Source organism: Furipterus horrens, unplaced genomic scaffold, assembly GCF_987537825.1.
Source record: "Furipterus horrens unplaced genomic scaffold, mFurHor1.1.pri manual_scaffold_10, whole genome shotgun sequence".
NCBI lineage: Eukaryota > Metazoa > Chordata > Mammalia > Chiroptera > Furipteridae > Furipterus > Furipterus horrens.
Window position 1 is genome coordinate 59,389,796 of NW_028327180.1, and position 23,332 is coordinate 59,413,127.

At 54.6% G+C, this 23,332-nt stretch overlaps 3 protein-coding genes and 1 long non-coding RNA gene across 8 annotated transcripts; 3 read left to right on the forward strand and 1 right to left on the reverse strand.

The window, feature by feature from the left end:
* Positions 1 to 106: 106 nt before the first annotated feature.
* PET100 (PET100 cytochrome c oxidase chaperone) lies at positions 107 to 1,436 on the forward strand. 2 transcript variants are annotated; one of them, XM_090290414.1, is made up of 4 exons: positions 107 to 233; positions 755 to 841; positions 961 to 990; positions 1,296 to 1,436. In XM_090290414.1, exons 1-4 carry the CDS (start codon positions 207 to 209, stop codon positions 1,377 to 1,379), a joined length of 228 nt encoding a protein of 75 aa, XP_090146540.1. In that variant the 5' UTR covers positions 107 to 206; the 3' UTR covers positions 1,380 to 1,436. The 2 variants fall into 2 exon arrangements, with proteins under 2 accessions (XP_090146540.1, XP_090146539.1); XM_090290413.1 differs by lacking the exon at positions 107 to 233 and adding an exon at positions 302 to 648.
* Positions 1,434 to 3,333, reverse strand: PCP2 (Purkinje cell protein 2). The gene is given in 5 exon segments (XM_090290415.1): positions 1,434 to 1,618; positions 2,240 to 2,364; positions 2,643 to 2,757; positions 3,272 to 3,304; positions 3,307 to 3,333. Coding segments are annotated over 5 exon segments (405 nt in total). The 5' UTR covers positions 3,319 to 3,333; the 3' UTR covers positions 1,434 to 1,498.
* Positions 3,334 to 6,450: 3,117 nt separating this feature from the next.
* Positions 6,451 to 14,186, forward strand: STXBP2 (syntaxin binding protein 2). 4 transcript variants are annotated; one of them, XM_090290417.1, is made up of 19 exons: positions 6,451 to 6,523; positions 7,765 to 7,814; positions 8,059 to 8,140; positions 8,426 to 8,502; positions 8,657 to 8,735; positions 8,826 to 8,929; positions 9,163 to 9,311; positions 9,510 to 9,594; positions 9,684 to 9,814; positions 9,906 to 10,013; positions 10,334 to 10,391; positions 10,516 to 10,581; positions 10,665 to 10,745; positions 10,946 to 11,084; positions 11,585 to 11,694; positions 12,465 to 12,560; positions 13,327 to 13,412; positions 13,531 to 13,688; positions 14,032 to 14,186. In XM_090290417.1, exons 1-19 carry the CDS (start codon positions 6,487 to 6,489, stop codon positions 14,115 to 14,117), a joined length of 1,782 nt encoding a protein of 593 aa, XP_090146543.1. In that variant the 5' UTR covers positions 6,451 to 6,486; the 3' UTR covers positions 14,118 to 14,186. The 4 variants fall into 4 exon arrangements, with proteins under 4 accessions (XP_090146543.1, XP_090146546.1, XP_090146545.1 ...); XM_090290418.1 differs by lacking the exon at positions 6,451 to 6,523 and adding an exon at positions 7,143 to 7,291; XM_090290419.1 differs by lacking the exon at positions 7,765 to 7,814 and having other exon boundaries at positions 6,461 to 6,523.
* Positions 14,187 to 15,823: 1,637 nt separating this feature from the next.
* LOC150000372 (uncharacterized) lies at positions 15,824 to 17,995 on the forward strand. Its single transcript, XR_016513754.1, has 3 exons — positions 15,824 to 15,908; positions 17,320 to 17,419; positions 17,757 to 17,995. It is a non-coding gene; the product is annotated as an uncharacterized LOC150000372 (long non-coding RNA).
* Positions 17,996 to 23,332: the final 5,337 nt, after the last annotated feature.

Below are 23,332 nucleotides of genomic sequence, written 5' to 3' on the forward strand. Positions count from 1 at the left end.
TGGCCATGTCCCGAGCATTCAGGCCCCGCTCGAACTTCCGCCAGACTTCGCCGGCGACCGGAACTTCGAGTAGGGCCCGGAGATGATGTCATCGAGGCTCCTCGGCCAATCAGCCTCCGTTGTGGAGTGGGTGGGCTCCGACCGAGCGCTGCCGCTTTGGAGGGCTGGCGTAGGACAGGGCGGTCGCGTAGCCCAGGAAAGGCGAGATGGGGGTGAAGCTGGAGGTGTTTCGGGTCAGTGGGCACACGAGCTAGGACGCGGGGACGTCTTCCTGGATCTGAGAAGGCGGCTTTGAGTAGGAAGGGGTTGAGGTTTGAGAAGGCCCTTCAGGGTTGGACGCTCGAGGAGGGGTGCTGGGTTCTGAGGCCCTAGTACGGCTGTTGTGAGGCGGGGTTCTAAGAGGGAAGGCTCCAGACTCCGGAGGAGCTCTTGGGCTTAGCATTGCTGGGTGTGTGTCCCTGGTAGGGGACTCCTGGCCTAGGGAAGCATACTCTGACGAAGGAGGGATTCGGAATGCTTCCGGCATCTGACTTGGGGGCGGGGACAGTGAGGTCTCCAAGAGACGCCTGTGACTGTCGTAGGAGCCCTTGTCCTCCTGGGGCCAGGGCGTGTATGTCCCCAAACGCGGAAGGAGCTCTCAGAAATAAGGTCTCTTGGAAGCTGGGGTTCCTGGGGGCCTGAGGAGGCGCTCCGGGCTGCGCAGGAGGATGGTCCGCCAGGCGCTGAGCCACCTCCGACTCCCTCCCCCTTCCAGATGACTCTCTATCTCACCTTCCCTGTGGCTATGTTCTGGATTGCCAATCAGGCTGAGTGGTTTGAGGACTACGTCATACAGCGAAAGGTGGGCGCAGGGGAGTTTTTCAAGGGTTCATTGCAGAGGACTGGGGAGGGCAATGTCTGCCTTCCGTGAGCTGGCTCGCCTAGGGGGCTCCTGGCTCACCTGTGACTTTATCCCTACAGAGGGAGCTGTGGCCACCTGAGGAGAACCAGGTAAGTAACACACTCCTCCTCCTGCTAGAGGGACAGAGAGGCCTGGGTCCCTGTGACCATGATGGGTTCTAATGAAAATGTCATCCTCAGTCGTGAGTAGAGAAGTGAGAGGAAAGGGGCACGTAGTCTCCTTCCTGTCCACTCCGAACGATGAGGCTGATCCCTATTGGACCCTGCTTGGAAGTGGCACAGGGCTCCCAATGTGGACACCACATTCTGAAGCTGTGGCCTGGGGGAGTAGGAGGTAGGGTGGCGGAAGAGGGGCCCCAGCTCTGAGGTATGTCCTACCTCTTCCACACCATTAGCGCCAAGAGGTAGAAGAATTCAAAGAGAGAATACGGAAGCAGCGGGAGGAGAAGCTTCTTCGCACTGCTCAGCAGAGCTCCTGAACTCTCAAGTGCCTGAGTACCACTGATGGAACAACATACACTCAATTCTTTATTTCTCGTGGAAGTGTTTTATTGTCTGCTTTCGGGGGCACAAGAGGGGTGCAAGATGGCCCAGGCCTTCAGGGGGCTTGTGTCTGGGGCTGGGGGCTGCTATTTCGACGGAAGCTGAGAGCAGATGGGTCCTGAGGGGTAAGGAGGGGTTGGGGGCTGAGGGTCCCAGCTCGTTTCTCCACTCCGTCCTGTGGATGAACAGGGTTCAGCCAGAGGGAGGGACCAAGGGCAGTGCTGGCCCAAGGTGACACAAATATTGGAAGGAAAGTACAGGTGGGAACCCCTGTCCCACCTCCTACCATCTGCCTCCACCACCTGTGAGCTTCTACATACCTGAGTGCTCAACACTTATGGTGGTATTTGAATGTGGGGTGGGAGTCTTGGGGATCCCACTGGGGTCTTGATCAGAATCCAAGCTGTGTGTGATCACATGTGACATAGACACATGCAAATGTGTGAGCTTGTGTGCCCTTCTCCCTGGGTTTATTTTCCCAGGAGGGTGTTTATTCTCTCAACTCTTCCTCAGTCCTTAGTCGTAGGGCATGAGCCATGAGTTCCAGCCATGGCTCTGACATTAATGTGCCCTCTGCATGACCTTGGGGCCCTCTTGGCCTTGTCTGGGCTTTCATTCTCCTATCTGAATTGGGTATTGGATTGGCCAGGGCCTGTGACTGGCAGGGACACAGGGCAATCACTCCTACCAGGCACTTATCCCCAGAAGGCATGTGATGGACAGAGGTGGGGTGGGAGGTAGGGCCAGGGGTCTCAGCATGACTGGTCTCCCTCAGCCCCAGCAGAACATCACATACCTTGGGGCCTGCAGGCTGGAAGCCAGGCAAGGTGCTGACTGTCACACGCTGGTCATCCATGCGGTGATCCTGGGTGCTGGCCAGCATGTCCATAAGACTGTCCATCTCTGGCATGGGGCCACTCTCTGCATGGTGTAGAAGTAGGTGGGGGCAGACATACACACAGATTTCAGGGAACACAGCCCAGCTGGAGCCCTCAGCCCACCCCTTCCCCCTACTCATGTTCTCCAGGAAGCTCACTCATCTCTCTTCCTCCATCCCTTGCCCCTAGACCCACAAACATCTGTGTCATCAGTTGCCTGCTCACTCTCAGATGCTTGCCTATGGGACCCCCCCTCAGCCCTGCCCCATTTACGCGCCTAGACAGCATGCACACCCTGCACACCCCACTGCCCACTCTCACCGCTCTTAGAGGTAGTGCCTGGCTCTGCCTGCAGTGAGCAGCGCTGCTCCTCCATTCGGTCACCCTGCACATGGCTCAGCAGGTTGAAGAAGCCCTCTTGGTCTGGGGAGCCCGCCTGGGAGACAGACACACCTGATCCAGCTGGCCCTTCAATTGGGGGACCCTTCACCAGCTCCAACCTGACCCTGGAGTCTTTCCTCCCCTCCTCCTTGGCTCTCACCATGGTCCCCACCAATGCACTGCCCTGCAGAGCTGCTGCGAATGAATGAGATGCAAGTCTCCTTACTAATCCTGCCCCCAGACCTGGCCAGTAGTGCCACTGCACGTGGTTCTGCCTCAAGGGAGAGGCTGCTGGCAGCTTGTCCTAGATTGGGGCCTGACTACAGGGCACCAGCCAAATCCCAGCATCCCCCCCCCAGCTCATTGGGACCATCACTGAGAGCATTGACCTCTGCCCAGGGCTAGGCTAGGCACCTAGACCCCCATGCCCATCAGCACTCCCTTGGGCAGCAAACTGGGTCAGGGGTCCCAGGAGACCCAATTGCTAATTAGGTGCCCTACAAACTGGTTAGTCTTGTCATTCACTGCTCTTGAGGAGTTGGAGGTATGTGGGGGAGGGATCTGCTTACCTTGACACAGGGAGCCGACCCCCCATCACCCTCTTTTCCTGGTCCATTCTTGTTCCTGCTCCCTGGGTCTGGTCCACTTCCCTGCTGGCCACTGGCCCAGACTTGTGCCAGAGAAGGCTTTTTAAAAGACAGGTGTGGGGACTGGATACACAGCCCGAAATCCCCAGCTCACACCGCATCTGCTCCCACGCAAGCTTAAGCCCCATAAAGATGATCCAGATAATTGTTCTTGCTGTGAAATGCTGGGGCTGCCATGGGGGCAGGAAGCTGGGTGGCCTGGGTTGGGACCTAGCTGACACAGCAGGATGCACTGCCCAGGGCTAGGCTAGGCACCCAGACCCCCATGCCCATCAGCACTCCCTTGGGCAGCAAACTGGGTCAGGGGTCCCAGGAGACCCAATTGCTAATTAGGTGTCCTACAAACTGTCGAGCTCTCAGGCAGGGTGCAGCAGCAGACCAGAGCAGTGTCCCCAGTGGGGAAGGACAGGCCAATGGGGTAGCTCAGAGAGGGTCTGCAGCCCAGCAGCAGGAAGCAGTGCAGATGGTCTCACCTAAGTGGAGGGCAGTTGCTATCTGCAGGTGGTAGGGGAAGTTGGACCTGAAGACCCCTGAGGCACCACCAGCAGCCTAGCTCCATTTCTGTCTCTTGGCAACGGCTACTCCTCACTGTCCCTGTGTCTGGTTGCCATGCCCCATCCTCTGCAAGATGCCTTTCTGGAAAGTAGTTAAAGATTCTTCCTGGAACATTGTCACACACACCCACCCACCCCCCCGCCCGAGTGCAAAGCTTGGTCCTCCTTCCTGGGCAGCCCTTCCCTATCCAGGGTCCATGGTCATACCCTTTCCATGGCCCCAAGTTCTTGATGCCAATGTAATGTCCTGCTCCATCACAGATGCATTAGTTTCCTGAGGCTGCCTTAAGGTGTCACAGATTGGGAAGCTTAGAACAACAGACCCTTATTGTCACACAGTTATGGAGGCCAGAAGTCTGAAATCATGTTAGCAGAGCCATGCTCCTGAAACTTGTCGGGGAGGAGACTTCCTTGCTTCTCCCCGCTCCTGATGGTTGTTGACAAACCTCAGTGTTCCTTGGCACGTAGCTACAGAACTCTAGTCTCAGCCTCTGTCACTACATTTTTCATGTGTCCTTGTCTTCATATGACTGTCATAAAATATGGACACCAGTCATATTGTATTAGGGACCCACCCTACTGCAGTATGACCTCATCTAAACTCATCTGTGATTACCCTGACACTATTTCTAAATAAGGTCACATTCTGAGGTCCAGGGGCTTAGGATTTCAACATACTCTATTGGGGGAGGGCAGGTGGACAAATGCCCATTCAGCCCATAACAGCTGAAAAGCCTGGTTGCCCTCACCGAGTGTATGTGGGGTGGCAGGACACAAGTTGTGAAGTTGGAGGTAACCTCAGCTTCCTCATGGTCTCCTGGATCCCTCCTTGGCCCCTGCAATTATGCTTTCCTACTCCAGGAGCTGCAGGGGTCCACTCCTTTCCCTGCTCAGAACTCTTCCTTGGTCTTCATTGTTATTAGGAGAAAACTCAAACAACTTGGGGTAGTGGGAGTGTTCCGGAATGGACTGATGATGGCTGCACAACTCTGAAGATGCTAAAAGCTATTGAACAGTATACTTCCAGTGGATGAATTATACTAATATGCGAATTATACCTCAATAAAGCTGTTAAAGAAATGGAAGGAAAGAAGAGACAGGGAAGGGAGGGAAGGGGAGATGAAGAGAGGAAGAAAAGAAAGAGAAGGAGAAAGAAGAAAAAAAGGAAGGAAGGAAGGGAAAGGAAAGGAAAAGAAAGAAAAAGAAATAATGGTGAAAAAAGAACCCAAAACCCTGTCCAGGATGTCCTTTGCCTGGGACTGTTCCAGTGTTATCAGGGTCCTGCACCCTGGGAACCTCTCAATCCCAAGCAGGTCAGGCTGGGTCAGTCCTACGTTGTCCCACAGAAGTCTGGCCTCTGCAGTCCCTCCATCCTCACCTTCTGCCCAGCCCACCTTGCCCACCATCTCCTCTTCTCTGCCTGGATCACTGTATGGCTGCTGCTTGATGTCACTCAGGGTTAAGTCTGAAGGCCACCCCCCTCAGAGAGGTCCTGTGGTACCACCCCTAATATAGCACCCCCAACATGGCACTTGCTACTATATCACTATTTATTTCCTTTAGGGCAGAATTGATTATTTCCTGTCCCCTCCCTCCTTAACTGTAAGTTGCACGTGGCAGACCTTCCGTTGTCTGTCCCACCCTGTCCCATGTAAATGGTAAAGGGCCTGGTACCGGATCCACTCTTAATAAATACCAAATGAAGGAACCACTTCAGGAGTCTACCTTCACGCATGCGCATCACACGTTATATTGAGATCTCATTCACATGGGCACTGCTGGACTGTGCCCTGTCTGAGACAGGGTGTCAACCTTTTGCTGGCACACAGCAGGAGCAGGCCCTAAAGTTTTGAGTTGAGTGTGAATTGAGGTGTGTGTGAGTGTGCCAGCAGTCGAGCATACCATTCAATCCACTTGTGTATCAGACGACTAATGTGATTGTCGCCTATGAGGGTGTGTGTGTGCAACCAGTGAGCACCAGGTTGTGAGAAGGATTCCTCCAGGGACAGACTCTTGGTTCAAATCCGAATAAGTCTACTCATCACGCAGCCTTGGACACAGGTCCTGCTGAGCCAGGCGTCACTGTCTATACTGTACTCCCTCAGTAGGTGCTGGCTTCTCTCCAGCCCTCCCTCTAGACCAACGCCTGCATGGGTCACAGGTTAACATAAATGGGTCACGGGTTTGTAACCCCGCGGCCCAGTGTGGGCACACAGCATCTCTCAACCACGGAGAAGCTCGTGGATGTGCTGGGGAAGATGAAAGGGCTGTTATTGCCCTATATTCCCACTTTCTCGCTGCACACAAGCAGGGAACGTGTGTTTGAGCTCACGTTTGTGTGTCGTCGGGGGCGGCTCCTACAGAGACTTGGTGCCGGACTGTTTGGGCACATGCACTTGTCCACTCCGCGAAGGCCCCACCTTCCCAGAACCGACAGCGGGGCCGGACCAGGTGTGCAGGGGCGGGGCCAGGTGTGCAGGGGCGGGGCCAGGTTCAGTGGGGCGGAGTCCACGTGGGTGACGCTCGAGGTCACGCCCCCACCTTGGACAGACCCGGAAGCGGCAGCGGCGCCCGTTGGGGAAGATGGCGCTCTCGGGGCTGAAGGCGGTGGTGGGGGAAAGTGAGTGTCGCCCCGGGCCAGGCTCCTGCGTCCCCTGAGGGGCGGGGGCAAGGAGCGCAGGGACTCTGGGACCCCGGCGGCGGGGAGCTGGGTGCCGGCCTGGGCGTCAAGCACCTGACCCTCGAGGGAGCGGGCGGGAAGCAGGTTCCAGCTGGCCGCCCCGACTCTCCCCAGCCGGAACTAGACAAAATTGGGAGAATGATCCTCGGGGACCCAAGCGGTGGGGTAGGCAGGTGTCGGGGCCCGGATTCCTGAGCCCCCAAGGGCCGGCGCGGGGAGGGCACAGCAGGACGCCCAGACTCCCGGATCTCTGAGCCCCGCAAAGGCCGGGGGGCTGGATTTTGGGGGCCCAAAGCTGCCGACTGCGGCTGAACTGGGTGCTCTGCTCAGCGCACCCTAGATAGTGCGAACGTTAAGGGTGTGTGTCCAGACCCGCTGTTCAGGTCCAAGGGTGGGGGACGCCTTCCGTTTTGAGCCGCATGCAACCTGAGGACCCAGGCGTCCGGGCGTGCGGGCCAGGTTCTTGGGGGAGGGGTGAAGCTCACCCCCTCCTGAACCTCGGGTAGTTCCGGCCTCAGCTGCTGCTTCCGCCCTGGTAGGCCTGATAACCGCGAGGACACTCTGGCAGGGCGGGGCAGAGCCGCGACTTCCCTCCTGCCCCTCAGCTCGGCCGGGCAGTGGTTCAAACCCCCAGCACCCCGACTGAGAAAGGAGCTTATTAACCTGGATACCCGAAAACCACTGATTACATTTTACAGATGAGGAAATGTGAGGCTGGAGGTTGGGTGATGGAATGACCACAGCCAGGCACATTTCAAAGCTGGGAAACGGGGGACCTGTACTCTAGAGCAGTGGAAACTGATGGAGGCGGAGTGGGGGCTCTGGTCAAACCTCCTCACCAGGAGAGCTTGAGATGGCCCATGGGGAAGCCGGGAGTCCAGCTCTGGAGTCAGGAAGACCAGACTCTCCATTTACTATTTATCTAAAGGGTATTCATCTAGCGGCTACTGATATACTAGACTCTAGGCCACTTTCACCCTCACGGTGCTGAGTCTAGTCACTTGCCCCCTTTGAACCTCAATGTCCCTGTCTATAAGTTGGGGGTGATGCCAGGAGATACATCACAGAATAGAGGGGAAGGAATAAACTAGTTAAGATGGAAGTACAGCCTGGGATTCAGAAGGTCTTGGGGTGTGGTGGGGCCAGAGGACCCAGCATCCTGAGTCCACCCTCCCCTACAGAAATTTTGAGCGGAGTCATTCGGAGTGTCAAAAAGGACGGGGAGTGGAAGGTAGGGGCGAGGCAGAATGCTTTGTCCAAACCCAGGTGGGAGGCCCTGGATGTGGGACTACCCCCCAAACTCCCTGAGGAGGCTGAGCAGGGCTGGGGTCGGGGTGGGGTCCTGGGTCCTCGCATCCAGTCAGCCCTTGAAGCCGACAGCCCTGCTCAGCACCCCAGTCCCACCTTTGGGGAAGCGTCAGCCTTTCCTACCCACTTGTCTGTCCATCGGTCCATCAGTCCATCCATCTGGACAGGTGCTCATCGTGGACCATCCAAGCATGCGCATCCTGTCATCCTGCTGCAAGATGTCAGACATCCTGGAGGAGGGCATCACCAGTGAGTTGGACACCCCCACCCTGTGCTCCCCAGATGGGACCCGAGTGGAAACGCATGATGGACTCCCAGCTGTGGCCCCTGAGGGGTCAGCCTCCCCAACTGTGCAAACCATGTGTGTGGACCCCTGTGTAGAACTCAGGGTGAACTCAATGTGGGGCCCCAGGATGCACAGCTTCCTATGGGAATGGTGACCCTGAATGTGCAGAACACTTGCAGTGTCTGATGCTCACCATGTGCCCCAGTTCCAACGCCACCTTCCTGTGTCCCCTCCTCTGTCCCTACCAGTTGTTGAGGATATCAACAAGCGGCGCGAGCCTATCCCCAGCCTGGAGGCCGTTTATTTGCTGAGCCCCACGGAGAAGGTGCCTGTGTGGGCAAGTGTGTGCGCATGCACGGGCGCACGCCTCTGCGTGCCTGCACGTGCGTTGGGGCGCAGGCAGTGGCCGGGGGCTGGGGTGGGGGCTGGGGGGGTCGGGGGTGCGGGGCCAGGCCTGGAGAGTGGTCTGCATTCCCCAGTCAGTGCAGGCCCTGATCGCAGATTTTCGTGGGACCCCAACCTTCACCTATAAAGCAGCACACGTCTTCTTCACAGACAGTGAGTGAGGACGACCTGAGGAGTGCATAGGGGTTGGGGCTGGAGGCGTGGGGGTGGTTCTGGCCTAATGTCCCCTCTTGCCCACCCCAGCCTGCCCTGAGCCTCTGTTCAGTGAGCTGGGCCACTCCCGTATGGCAAAGGTGGTGAAGACGCTAAAAGAGATCCATCTTGCTTTCCTCCCTTATGAGGCCCAGGTACAGCCCAATCTAGTCCTGGGCGGGGCGTGGGGTCTGGGACCAAATCCCCCAGGGTCCCTCAGAAACAGTCTTAAGACAAATAAGGGGGACAGCAAGTCAGAAAGGAAAGGAGCCTACCACTGTGGGCACCTGGAGGGGGCAGCGTATAGCAGCCTCTGAGTTGTCTTGCCCAAGGGGGAGGGGCTGGGGTATTTCTCCACCTCCTCCTCTGGGCACTTGTGTCCTGGTAGGTGTTCTCCCTGGATGCCTCCCACAGCACCTACAACCTCTACTGCCCCTTCCGGGCGAGTGAGCGGACAAGGCAGCTTGAAGCTCTGGCCCAGCAAATCGCCACGCTTTGTGCCACACTGCAGGAGTACCCGGCCATCCGCTACCACAAGTAGGAACCTCACCCTGATGCTGCCCCCTGACCTGGACCCCAACCTGCCTCCCACCTTTTACCTCTTTTTAAATCCTAGCCCCAGTCTTCATCCTGCTACCTGATTCCTGTCCCTAACCCCATCCTTGACCCCAGTCTGTACTTGGCCCTCCCCAACCCCATGCCCTGAGACCCCATGTCTGCCCACCCCACCTCCAGGGGCTCAGAGGACACAGCCCAGCTGGCTCATGCGGTCCTGGCCAAGCTGAATGCCTTTAAGGCAGACACTCCCAGTCTGGGCGAGGTGAGGGGGTACACAGGGGAGGTGGGGTGAGGCCCTAGCCAGGGTCTGGGTTAATGTCCTAATCCTTGCCCACCCCCCACTACTCCCAGGGCGCTGAGAAAACCCACTCACAGCTGCTGATCATGGACCGGGCAGCCGACCTCGTGTCCCCACTGCTGCATGAGCTCACGTTCCAGGCCATGGTCTATGATCTGCTGGACATCGAGCAAAACACATATAGGTAGGTGGACCCTGGAAACCCCTTCCTCCCATCACAACCAACCTGGGTCCCTGGTCCTCAGCTGGCACTTCGTGCTTACCCACTCATGCAGGTATGAGGCTGCAGGGCTGAGTGAGGCCCGCGAGAAAGCCGTGCTACTAGATGAGGGCGATGACCTGTGGGTGGAGCTGCGGCACATGCACATTGCGGACGTGTCCAAGTACGTGTGTTGGGGGCACTGGGGTGTGAGCCCTTCTGAACCGTGGTCCCCATCTTGATTCTCACCACCAACATCTCCACCCCTCCCCCACTGTAGCCCTGTTACAGGGTCTTCCACCCTAATGGGCACGCTCTCTCTACAAGCCACTCCCTTCAGCCAACACCCCAGTGTGTCCCCAATGTGGGCTTGCACATGGCATTACACAGTGGCATGTGTCCCCTTGCTCCCATGCCACCTGGCTGTGCACCCCCCACACTGCCCTCAAACTGCAGTCTTGGTGCCAGCTCCCAACCTCACCCCTGCCCCACCCTCATGGCCAGGAAGGTCACAGAGCTTCTGAAGACATTCTGTGAGAGCAAGAGACTGACAACTGACAAGGTAGGACCCGTCTGCATTAGGGTGGGCAGCTTGGGAGGAAAGGCCCCCACTAGAGTGGAGGTGGGGCCTCCTTCTGGATCCCAAGCCAGAAGTGGGGTCCTCACCTCCCCACCCCTATTCCTAGGCCAACATCAAAGACCTATCCCACATCCTGAAAAAGATGCCACAATACCAGAAGGAGCTAAACAAGGTGAGCGCGGGCCAGGATCCCCCCACACCCTGTCTCGCCTTAACTCAGTCTCTGTTACCCCTGACTCCCACCCCTCCCTGCAGTATTCTACCCACCTGCACTTAGCTGACGACTGCATGAAGCGCTTCAAGGGTTCCGTGGAGAAGCTGTGCAGTGTGGAGCAGGTGGGTGCAGCTATGGGGTAGGCAAGATGGGATGTGGCCATGTGAGGGGCAGGGCTTGTTGGCAGACAGGGTAGAACCTTCAGAGGCCTGGTACTAGATGAAGTGAGCCCCAAAGGTCTTACCGAGGACCCTAGGGATGTTCCTGCCATGCCCACCCCACACCAGTGGCTGACAGAATAGTTGACCTCCGACCCCCATAGGACTTGGCCATGGGCACTGATGTGGAGGGTGAGAAGATCAAGGACGCCATGAAGCTGATTGTGCCGGTGCTGCTGGATGCAGCTGTGCCTGCCTATGACAAGATCCGGGTGTTGTTGCTCTACATTCTTTTTCGGAATGGTGGGTGGGTACATGTGGGCCTTGGGATTCACCAGGGTGGCCAATGGTCCTGGGACTCCCTCAACCCCACTGTTCCCCTGTTCTTGAGATTCCCCCACTGGCCAGGCCTGCCAGACTCACACATACCCCTTTGGATCCTGGGACACCCCCCCCCCTCATTGACCTGGAGAATCCTTCATTGACATGAGGGCTCCATCAACAGGGAGAACCCCCCCAAATCTATGACTTCTCCAAATTTGGCCCCTCAGCTAATTCCAGAGGAGCCCTAGTCCACCCCTTCTACGCTCTATGTCCACCCAGAATTCTAACATCAGAACTCCCCCTTGCACTAGCCCCAGTGGCTTCCTTCATCCTAAGGACCTCTCACTGCAGATCCTGAGACCTTATCACACCACCCCTAAACCAGGAAGTCTCATGGCCACCTCTGTCCCCCTGCCCTCCCAGAGCCCATTGCCCAGGAGAATCCCACCCATGTAAGCCTGCCCACGCCCCTCCACCAGGTGTGAGTGAGGAGAACCTGGCCAAGCTGATCCAACACGCCAATGTGCAGGCCCACAGCAGCCTCATCCGGAATCTGGAGCAGCTGGGGGCCACTGTTATCAACCCTGGGGTATGCTGGGGCCAGAACCTGAGGAGGGGACATTGCATCAGAGCCAGGGCCCTGGGGGTGTAGGGGGCACATCACAGGACTGGGGTCCACAGGGTACAGTGTGGTTTTGGGGGGACAGAGAATGCTCTGCAGTGACTTGTCTGAACACCAGGGAGTACCAGGCTTGTCCCCAGCTCTGGGTCATGCGATAGGCAGGGGTTGTGGTGTAGTCAGAACCTGGTCCTGGTGGTTGGGCAGCATGGGATATGTGGTCTGAGTCCCCGGGGTGGGCAGCAGCATTGCCACACTGGGTGAGGGCATAGTTGACCCTGAGCTCCTGGACATCTGAGGACAGCTGTGCACACAGCACACACACAGCAACTTCCTCTGGTCAGCTTGCCGCTTGGCTTCTCCTGTCTCTGGCCATGCCCATCCCGGCCTCCCTTGTCCGGGCCTGCACTGCTGGGCTCTGCCCCTAGGTGGTGCCTCTCTTGTGTCTCCCATCTCTTTTCTGGTCCCCTGTCTATCCCTATTTTCCACCTCTCCTCTTCCATTTCTCTATGTCCTCCCACCTCTGTCCGCATTTTTCTCTTTGTTGCCCTCTTTCTCTTTGCCCCTCTTGGTCTCCCTGCCTGTCTCTTCCCCCCTCTCTCTCATTCTCTCTAGTTCTGTCTTCTGTTTCTCCATCTTTTTCTGCAACCCACCCCCAAACAATAGGACCCCCCAGCCCCATCTGTGACCTGCCTCCTCCTCTTCAATTCCCCCACTGGCCTGCCACACTTGGCTTGTAGGGCCCTGGGACCTCCAGCCATCTGGAGCGGAAGGAGCGCTTGGAGCCCACCTACCAGCTGTCCCGTTGGACCCCAGTCATTAAGGACGTGATGGAGGTACCATGGGCAGGGTTGGGCACCAGAAGGGTAGGGCTGGGGACTGACCTTTCCTGCCCCTGCCAAGTCCTGCCCTGACCCAGGCATCAACTCAGCCCCTTTCATGCTCCTGGGGATAAGCCTCAGGGCTTGAAGGAAAATCCATTATAGGCATTCTCCAGCAATCTGCTCTGGCAGGGTGGCACCCCAAACCCCACCCAAGGAATTGGGGCAGCAGCAGATCCCCTCGTGGGGTGTCTCATTTTTCTCTCTATCCACCTATCCCTTCCTCTGCCCCTCTCCATCTCCCTGGTCTCTTCCCCTGTCCCTGGAAAAACCTCCTGTATCACCCTTTGCCTTCCCCACACCAGCCCCTGCCCATCCTAGGCACCAAAAGCAGCAAAAACAAAAAGGACCAGGTCAGGGGGCCCGGCTTCCTGCCTTCCTGCCTTCCTGCCTGCTGTCCCTGTGGAGTCCTGGTACTTCCACCCACTTGAAGGCCCAGTGACCTTGGCTTTTGCATCCCCATGGACCCTGGATGCCTGGATTCCTGAATCTCTGAGTGGCTGGGGGCCTGGACTCCTGGGTCTCAGGGGACTGGTATCCCACATGCTTGGGTCTTCAAGAGGCTAGGGGTCCAGACTCCTGGGTCCCAAAGGGGATGGAGATGCAGATGGTGCCTTCTGTCTGCTAGGATTCTGGCTTCTGAAACACCCCATGAGGGGATTCCAGAGCCTGGGCCCCATCACTCGCAGCTTCTCTCCTAAGCCTCCCACTCTCACCCCAGAATGCAGTGGAAGACCGACTGGACCGCAAGCTATGGCCCTTTGTGTCTGACCCCACCCCCACACCGAGTTCCCAGGCTGCAGTCAGGTGAAGGCCCAGGGACACCCCCTGCTGGTGCCCAGGGCTGTGTTAGGTGAGGGGACTCTGGGGGTCTCCTGCCCAGACTGACCTCTGCCTTCCCCCACCCCCACTTCCACCTGCACAGTGCCCGCTTCGGCCACTGGCACAAGAACAAGGCTGGTGTAGAGGCACGGGCAGGGCCCCGGCTCATCATCTATGTTGTGGGCGGTGTGGCCATGTCAGAGATGAGGGCTGCCTATGAAGTGACCAGGGCCACTGATGGCAAGTGGGAGGTGCTCATTGGTGAGTAGCCGACACTGGGATCCCTGGGCTGCAGTAGGGCTGGGAGCTGGGCTCCCCTGTGCCTCGGTCCCGCACGGGCTGCGAATGGACTCCAAAGTGCTTTAGAAGGTACACCTGACAGCCTGGGGCCTCTGTGGAGCTAGCATCTGAGAGCCCTGGACAAGGGGCGGTGGGTGGACCCCTGAGCTTCACTGGGGCTGGAGCCTGGTTTCCAGGGAAGGGGTCACCTGGGGACTGGGGTCCTGTGTTTCTAGAGTGCTCAGAGTCAAGGTCTGACCTCCCAAGGCCAGGGGGTCTCAGACTGAGCAGTAACCCCACTTCCCATCTCTCCCTTCCTGCCCAGGCTCCTCACACATCCTCACTCCAACCCGCTTCCTGGATGACCTCAAGACACTGGACCAGAAGTTAGAGGACATTTCCTTGCCTTGACCCTCCTACTCCCACGCTGACCTGCACCCCTCCCTTTCCAGAAAAATAAACGCCTCTTTCCTGTCTGGGGCCAGGGCCCACCTTGCTTTCTTTCCTAGGGAGCTGTCATGGCCAGCCTCGCATGGTCCCATTCCCCGACCTGTGCCTCTGGCCTGTCACACTGTGTTGTCCTGCCAGAGGACATCTGAAACCCAAGTGGAGATTAAGCACTTGGGCTCTGGTTTGCATATTGGCTCCACGATTGACTAGCTGATAGGTCTTGGCCAACTTGTTGGGTTCCCCTTCAAAAAAAATGGGCCCAGTAATGGCCACTGCTTTGGAGAGGAAATAAGAGATGGTGGCAGAAAGCTAATGGGTGACAGTTGCTGTTCCTTCATTGTCACTAGAGTTACCTTGGCTGCTCCAATGGGATTGTTAGTAGGATCGTTGACAAACAGAATGGACCCTGTACGCTCCCTTCTGAGACCCCAGGAACTGTCCTACAGCCCCTGAGGCCTGGGGGCTTCTCCAGCTCCTGGAGTCAAACTGCATTTGTGTGAGGACCAGCACACAGCAAGTCAGAACTCGCCCTGCCCATCCTCTTCCTCAGCCCCAGGATGTTCCCAGGGGACCCTAACTGCAGGATTTATCAGAGCCTTTACTGGATGTGTTAGTTTTCTAGGGCCGCCATAACAAAGTACCACATTTCAGGTGACTGGAGGCTGGGAGTCCAAGATCAAGATGTCATCAGGGTTGGCTTCTGAGCCTTCCTTGGCTGGCAGACAGCTGTCTTCTCCCTGTGTCCTCATCTCTTAAAGGACATCAACCTCATTGGATTAGGGCCCACCCTAATTACCGAATTTTAACTTGTCTTAAAGGCCCTTTCTTGGGGGGGGGGGAACAATTCAGCCCAGAACACTCATTTACAATGAGATGTGAATTCGATAGCACTAAGATGAGGAGCCTTGTCTCTGGGGCACAAACGTACAGTCAGACTGACAATCGCAGCAGAGGGGTCCATTGAGAGGCCAGAGGACACTAATCATCCTAGTCTGGGTACAGTCAGGGAAGGCTTCCTGGAGTAGGCAAACGTGGCGCTGAAAGGGAAGAAGAGTCAGGGGCTGGAGGAGAGGGCACAGTGGAGGCAAACGGAGGAGGATGGAATGAAGCCAGAGGGAAAGTATTAAGGGACCACAAGATCTGAGAGCCTCAGGGCCTGGCCTTGGGTGGGTGGGTAAGGTAGGTATAGCGCTCCCCACCCCCACCCCGTCTCCCTCTCACAGTGGAGCGCTACTTGTTTCCGTTCCATCACCTCTGGGCTGAGACTGGACGCCTAGGACCCTCTTTTCCCACCCACCGAGGACTTGGCCCTCATTTTGAGAACTCAGGGAACTCTGCTGGACACCCTTCCTAGAGGAAACGCATACGCACGCAGCTCACAGGTGGGGCCTTGGAGAAACGCGAAACTGATTCAGCAATTCTAGGATTTACCTGAGACTCCCACCAGGGTAGTAAGATGGGTGTACAGTTACATGGTGGGTGAGAAAGTGGGAGGGCGCAAGCCCCTGAAACTGCTCGCCCTGCGTGCACAGCTCCCCGCGGGGTTTCGGTCAGGAACTGGTGTAAATGGCAGGAGGCCTAGGAACTAGGGGAGACGGTTTCAAGGGAAATCTGTGAACCCGCCCTCCTGACAAGGGTGGTTTTCCTCCAGGACCTGTCTATGTAGGTAGGCGCTGTGGTGCACCTTCCCGCTTTCTCTGTCGTTTTGCATTTGTAGCCGGAGCTTTGGTGACCGCAAATTAGAAACGTCAGGTAAGAAGGTCAAGGGTCCTGGCTGCGTAGATTAGCTGGTTAGAGAGGCGTCCCCTCTTCAAGATGCCAAAGTTGGGGCTTCCATCCCAGGTCCGGTGTTTCACCCTCTCTCTAAAACCAATTTTAGAAAAAAGTTAGGCTTTACTAAAGATATTTTGATTCTACAAATATTCATGGGCCCCCATGGACTGCAGCAGCTAGCAGTATTAGGCCCTGACAGCACCCCAGCATCCTCCACACGCTCAAAACCCTCCTACGAGAATAAAATGTAGCCCCCCTCTGTCTGTGTCCTGTGAAGCCCATTCCCCACAGCTGCACTAGCAGCACTGGGCCCTTCCTGCCACAGGGCCTTTGCACCTGTTGTTCTCCTTGGCTGCAAGGCTTTTCCTCAAAACCTTGGCATCCTCCCCTCTTTCCCATCTTAACTCCAATGTCATCGCCTCTGAGAGGCCTCTGCTTACTCCCCTAGGGGCTTTTATCACCACTTGGCATGTTTTCTTTGGGGTTCTTTTCCCATCCTGGGGAATGGTCCCCATTCTGGATTTGACTGGTTTCTTCTTTATGATCTCATATAGCTTCTTCCTTAGCATTCCCTCTATTCCAGCCAATGAACGGGTGTCCTCTATTCCCTACCAACTCTCCACATGAAGATGTTAGCAGCTATCAGACCTCTCCACTTGGACCCATTATCTGTTTTAAACTTTTTTTTTTTTATTGATTGATTTTTTTGAGAGAGAGAGGCATTGATTTGTTGTTCCACTTACTTTTGCACTCATTGGTTAATTCCTGTATGTGTCCTGGTCAGAGATCAAACCCGCAACCTTGGCATATTGGGACAATGCTCTAACCCACTGAACTACCCTGACAGGGCAGACCCATTATCTCTTGAAGATGATTTCCAACCTTACATTCCTTTTGCTGGAATTAACTGAGGTTCTTCTCAAAGGAACTACCCCTCAGCAACTAGTGGGTTTGCATGGGAAGTAATAATCTGATACATTTTCTTACTTCAAGATCCCCAGGAGGCAAGTGGACACATGAGCTCATCAGGGAGGCCTGGGGTGAGGACAGATCTCCCCTGGTCACATTACAGGCACATAGGAAGCACCCAGGAGCCATTAGCTGTAGTAGTAGTGATAATCATCATCATCGTCATCATCATACATTCTTTATTTTTATTTTTTATTAAATATTTTATTGTTGTTCTATTACAATTGTCCCAATTTTTCCCCACAGTCAATCCCCACACTGTTGCCCATGTCCACGGGTCATTTATACTAGTTCCTTAACTAGATCCTTCTCCTTCTTTTCCCGCTTTTCCCCCTTCCCCATCCAGCTGGTCACTGTCAGTCTGTACCTTGTTTCCATGCCTCTGGTTCTATTTTGCTCATTTGTTTCTTTTGTTCATTAGGTTCCTGTATGAGGTGATACCATATGGAATTTGTCTTTTGCTACCTGGCTTATTTCACTAAGCATAATACTCTCCAGTTCCAACCATGCTGTCACAAAAGGTAGGCGTTCTTTCTTTCTTTCTGCTGCACAGTATTCCATTGTGTAAATGTACCACAGTTTTCTGATCTGCTCATTTACTGATGGGCACTTAGGCTGTACAGGCACCAGATATTCCCTGTAAAAAGTTGCAGAGGTCTGCTAAATATGTTAGGGGCTTCCGATGTTCTCTGTAAGAAGTAGCAAGGCCTGCTAAAAGCCTTAAAAGGGAGGAATGTTGCAGCCACTCAGTGATTTACAAGCTAAGAGACCCCAGCCACCACATTTCTTTCCATAACCCCTATCTCCTCCCATTTGCTTGTGACTTGTTTATAACATTTGAAAAGTTATATTTTACAGGATATCTGCCTTTTGAAGATAGGTTGTTTTACAGAGAAGCTGCGCTGCTGCCTCTGGAGATAACTTTATGGCCCTGCGAACATTTGGCCTTGAGAACTCCTGTTCCTGCTTGGCACCTGCAGCCCTGTTCTGCCTGCCCCCCTGTCCCACTTCCCAAAGCTGCTTCCCCCTGGAGGAGGAGCAAAACCCTATATAAGCCTTGCCCTATCCACATTCATCGTCTTCGGTGCCATTTTGGAGACTTGGTCTCAGCCCGACTGCCAGCAAATAAACCTTTTTGCTTACTTTATACACCACTTCAGAGTGTTCAATCTTGCCTATGCAGCCATAACATTTTGGAGGCCCCAGCGAGATGCCTCTGTAAAGCAGTGCTGCCTTCGGTGAACCCCCAGGGCTTCGTGCGGGTCCTGGGTGCCTAGTTGATGGGTGGCAGGACAGCAGCTGCATGCTCCCTTTCAGAGCAATTCCCTGCACCTTCAGCGGACACTTGGGAGCTGCTGGAAGCCCTGACAGCCCAGTCTAGAGTAAGCAAAGGGAAGCAGACTGCCTTGGTGACAGGTGAGTGGCAACCCATTTGGGGCAGCAGGCTTAGGTCACTACCTCTGGGGCAGCGGGCTTAGGCCACTGCCATCTGGGAGACTTGGTCTTTTTTGTCCTCTGGACGCAGCGGTACATATTCCCAGACAGGGCATTTGTTGAAGCTCAGCTAGCTTCATTTGGATTGTATGGAGCTCTTCTGGTTTGGTTCCTAGTTGTGCTGCCTGTAACCGACACTGTTCGTCTAATGTCAGAAGCCTAGGCAGGGTTTGGGTGGGATTGTTTAGCCTCTGAGTGTGTGTGTGAGCAAGTATGTGTGGCTCCACGGACTTCAGTCTACGGAGTCTGAATGGGCCCTAACCTGTGGTTCCTCGACTTGTCATATCGCATAACGGCTGGATATAACCCGGATTCTATGCAGGCAGCCTTAGCTATGACAAAGCCTAAGTCCTAGTGAGAGGAGAGGCCAGGCGGGCATCTGTTTGACTTCCTCTGGGAGCTCCCATCTCATGTCTGTCTGTGCCATGGGGGGGGGGGGGGGGGCAGGGATTTGTTCTTGTGACTCAGAGTCCCACCTGTGATTGTAATTCAGAATAGAAATATATTTGTAAATCTGTAAAAATCACCTTAGCCAACATGGGGGGAAGCCAGTCCAAGTCTGCATCCACAGTTCTTGACTGTATGCTCCAGAATTTCCCTAAGTTCTGGGGACAAAACCCCTCCATGAACTCTGACACCTTGGAAACATTCTGTAGGTCAGAGTGGCCTCCTTTTGGGATCAGATGGCCCCCTGGGGGTACTTTGAATCTAAATATTATAAGGATCATCCACCTCTGTGTCACAGGGAAGCCTGGCCACCCTGATCAGTTTGAGCACATTGATTGCTGGCAGGAGCTAGCTGAGGACCCACCTTCTTTGCTCCGGAAGTGTGTTGGGTCAGAAGCCCGCAGAGTCCTCCTAGCCCGCTGGCCTCAGGACAAGGGAGAACACGACAAACCAAAAGTCACTGAGTCGCGTCGGCCAGGTACCTTGCCTCTCCCGTCAGCCCCAGAGAAAGACCTCTTTCTAGAGACCCCTCTTTATTGGGGGGCCTCTGCATCCCTATATCCCCAGCTCCCCCAAGAGGAACCAGACTCCCCTACCTTGCTGCCCCCAGGGAGCCCTCTTTCCTCTCGCCTACACCCAAGGCCTTCTCCTAGTTCTGTTAGAGCCAGTGAGACTCAGGTTGCTAGGCCCATGCTCCCATTAAGGGAAGTTATAGGACCGGGCCCAGGACATCAGCCTACTTTCGTTTATGTCCCCTTCTCCACCAGTGATTTATATAACTGGCGAGCCCAGAACCTGCCATTCTCTGAGCAGCCCTGGGCCCTTACCAGTCTATTTGAATCCATTTGTCGGTCACATCGACCGATCTTGGAGAATTGCCAACAGCTCCTACTGACCCTCTTCTCGATAGAAGAGCAAGAGTCAATTCTTAAGTCAGCCAGGGAAAATGTCAGGAGTCAGGCAATAGGGACAGAACAGGAAAGGGAGGCAGCCGTGAGGGGGATAGTACCTGCCAAGCCACCCAACTGGGACCCCAATACAGCACCTGGGATGACGGCTCTTAAAGCTTACCATCAAGCCTTACTTCAAGGGATGATCAAGGTGGCTAAGAAGCCCACTAACTTGAATAAGGTTTCAGAAGTTATTCAGGGTCCCACCAAGAGTCCCACTGCCTTCCTTGAGTGCCTGCGAGAGACTTATCGCATGTATACCCATTTCGATCCTGAGGCTCCAGAAAATGCCCGTACCCTCAATCTGGCCTTTGTCACTCAGGCAGCATTTGACATTCAGAGGAAGTTACAAAAATTAGAGGGATTCGGAGGCATGGATTTAAGCCAGCTCTTAGAAATCACCACCAAAATATACTTAAACAGAGATGAGGCCAATAAAAAGAGAACTTGAAAAAGAAAAGCGGCAGGCTAAAGTATTAGCCGCTGCCCTTAAAGAGACCTCCTTTAAACCAGGTCTAGAATCTAACAAAAATCTCTGCAAGAAGGGAGAGGGAAAGCCAGGAAAGAAACTAACTTCAGATCAGTGTGCATACTGCAGAGAAAAGGGACATTGGAAAAGTGACTGCCCCAAGTTAAAGGAACGGCCTACTCCCAAAATAATGTCTGATACAGGGGAGGGCAGGGACTGAGGGGGCCAGGGCTCCCTCTCCTTAGGCCCACGGGAGCCCATGTTTACATGACTGTAGGGGGCCTCCCAATGACTTTTATGGTGGATACCAGAGCTGAAATTTCAGTAGTAACTAAACCTACAGGACCTATTGTAAAGAAGAAAATGAGAGTGCAGGGGACAACAGGAGAAATTGCAGGATACCCTTTTTGTGAAACTTGGAAGGTCAACTTAGGAAAAGCTACTACCACCCACTCATTTCCTCTCATTCCATACTGTCCGTTCCCTTTGCTCCGGAGAGACCTCCTCAGAAAGCTTTGAGCTCAAATCTCCTTCTCCCCCGAGGCTGCAGAGCTTCAGGTAAACTCTCGAATGATTTTGTCTGTCTCCCTTTCCTTAGAAGAAGAATATTGACTGCTTGAGTCTCCTCAGCAGGATTCCGAGCCTCTCCCCAGGGATTTTCAGGCAGTTTCCCAAAGTATGGGCAGAAGACAATCCCCCGGGTTTGGCAAGCCAAATACCTCTGTAATAGTCTCGCTGCTCAGCGACACTAGCCCTGTTCACATCAAGCAGTACCCTATTTCCTGGGAAGCCCGCAAAGGCATTAAACCCCACAGTCCAACTGCTATAGGAAGGCATACTAAAGGAATGTCAGTGAGCATGGAACACTCCTTTCTTACCCGTCCAGAAACCTGGGACTGATGATTACCAGTCGGTTCAGTACCTGAGGGGGGTAAATGCTGTAACAGAGACTATCCACCCAATGGTGCCAAATCCTTATACTCTCCTAAGTCTTCTGCCACCTAATAGACTCTGGTATACGACACTAGACCTAAAGGATGCCTTCTTCTGCATCACTTTGCGTCCACAGTCACAAGACATTTTTGCTTTTGAGTGGGAGGATCCAGAAACAAACAGAAAGCAACTTACTTGGACTCGACTGCGTCAAGGGTTTAAGAACTCCCCTACTATTTTTGGACAAGACCTCAGCCCCTTCTCAATGGGAAACCCTCATCTGATACTCTTCCAATATGTGGATGATCTCCTCTTACCAGCTAAGAGTGAGGAGGATTGTCTAATGGGCACATCTGCCCTCCTCACTCTGCTTGAGGGAAAAGGCTATTGAGTCTCCCACAGGAAGGCACAAATTTGCACCCAGAAAGTTAAGTTTCTAGGGTTCATTTTGTCAGAAGGGACCCAGAGATTGTCAGCCGAGTGAAAGGGGGTAATCACCAGACTTCCCACCCCAAAATCCAAGAAGGACCTCTGTGAGTTTGTAGGGACGGCGGGATTTTGCTGCCTCTGGATCCCAACTTCGCTGCAGTTTCACAGCCCCTCCATGAGGCCACCGAGACCCCAAAACCCTGTTAGACTCGGGAGAGGAACAGGAAAGGGCGTTTCAAAAACTGAAAGAGAAACTCACCCAGGCTCCAGCCCTGGCCCTGCCAGATGTCACTAAGCCCTTCAGCCTTTTTGCCCATGAGAAAAAAGGAGCAGCCAGGGGAGTCCTGACTCAAGCCCTTGGGCCTTGGCGAAGGCCAGTTGCATACCTTTCAAAAAGACTAGACCCGGTGTCCCAAGGGTGGCCTGCCTGTCTCAGAGCTGTCGCCACTACGGCCCGTCTAGTCAAAGAGGCCGTCAAGCTCACTCTAGGACAGGACCTTTCTGTTAATGTACCACACTCAGTTGAGGCCCTCCTAAGGGGCACGGGAGGAAAATGACTCACTGATAGCCGCCTCACCCTTTACCAGGCAACTCTCCTTGAGGACCCTCGGATCCTAGACCATCCAGGCTTTAAACCCAGCCTTGTTCCTACCCACTGAGGAGGGGGAGCCGGAGCACGATTATGAAGAAAACATTGACCAAGAATGTTCATCCCGGCCTGGGCCACAGGACTCTCTGCTCCCAAATTCAGACATTGTACTCTTCACGGATGGAAGCAGTTTCATTCGCGGGGGCATACGTTATACGGGAGCAGCTGTAGTTACCCTTGAGAAAGTAATCCGCGCTAAGCCCCTTCCGCAGGTGGTCAGCCCAGAGAGCAGAACTGCCGCTCTTACCTGGGCATTAGAGGTAGCCACTGGCAAGCGGACCACTATATATACTGACTCTCGATATATTTTTGCCACTGTTCATGTGCATGGGGCAATTTATCGAGAGAGAGGATTGCTTACAGCCAAGGGAAAAGCAATAAAAAATATTCAGGAGATTCTAGCCTTATTACAAGCAATGTGGAAGCCAGCCCAAAATAGCAATTGTTCATTGCAAGGGTCACCAGAGGGGCACCAGGGAAACTGAAACCAGGAACCAGCTGGCAGATCAGGCTGCCAAAGCAGCTGCATTGCAAGGTAAAGCCTCTGCCCCAGAGGTGGGTAATATTCTTCCTGTGTTAACACAGCCAACAGAGCCCCCACACTACTCCCCAGCTGAGGAAGCTTGGGCTAAGACTGAAAATGCCACAAAGAGAAATGGCTGGTTAATTCTGCCAGACGGCAGGATCTTTGTTCCAAACAGCGTTGGTCTGCAGTTAGCCACCTCCTTGCACCAGACCACTCACTTTGGGAAGGGAGCACTTGTCACATCTCTAGAAAAGGAGTATTATATACCCAGTCTCTGGACTGTTTGTGCTTCAGTTGTAAAGCGATGCCTAACTTGTACTAAGAATAACTCAAAGACTGGCAGGGTCCCGCCGCTTGTGGTGCGCTGGCTGGGAACTACTCCCTTTGAAGACATTGAGGTAGATTTCACAGAAGTAGGGCCAGCCCCTAGAAGCTATAAATACTTATTAGCTTTAATTTGTACCTATTCTGGGTGGGTAGAGGCAGTCCCCACCCGAACAGAGAAGGCCAGGGAAGTAGCCAAGGCTCTATTAAACT

Excerpts from the sequence above, each read along its gene's own strand:
- STXBP2 (XM_090290417.1), top strand. The coding sequence starts at position 6,487 with ATGGCGCTCTCGGGGCTGAAGGCGGTGGTGGGGGAAA. Across the intron at positions 9,312-9,509 it reads CCGGCCATCCGCTACCACAA|GGGCTCAGAGGACACAGCCC; the intron begins GTAGGAACCTCA and ends CCCCACCTCCAG. Across the intron at positions 13,689-14,031 it reads CAAGTGGGAGGTGCTCATTG|GCTCCTCACACATCCTCACT; the intron begins GTGAGTAGCCGA and ends CTTCCTGCCCAG.
- PET100 (XM_090290413.1), top strand. The coding sequence starts at position 514 with ATGCTTCCGGCATCTGACTTGGGGGCGGGGACAGTGAGGTCTCCAAGA. Across the intron at positions 842-960 it reads ACTACGTCATACAGCGAAAG|AGGGAGCTGTGGCCACCTGA; the intron begins GTGGGCGCAGGG and ends TTATCCCTACAG. Across the intron at positions 991-1,295 it reads GGCCACCTGAGGAGAACCAG|CGCCAAGAGGTAGAAGAATT; the intron begins GTAAGTAACACA and ends CCACACCATTAG.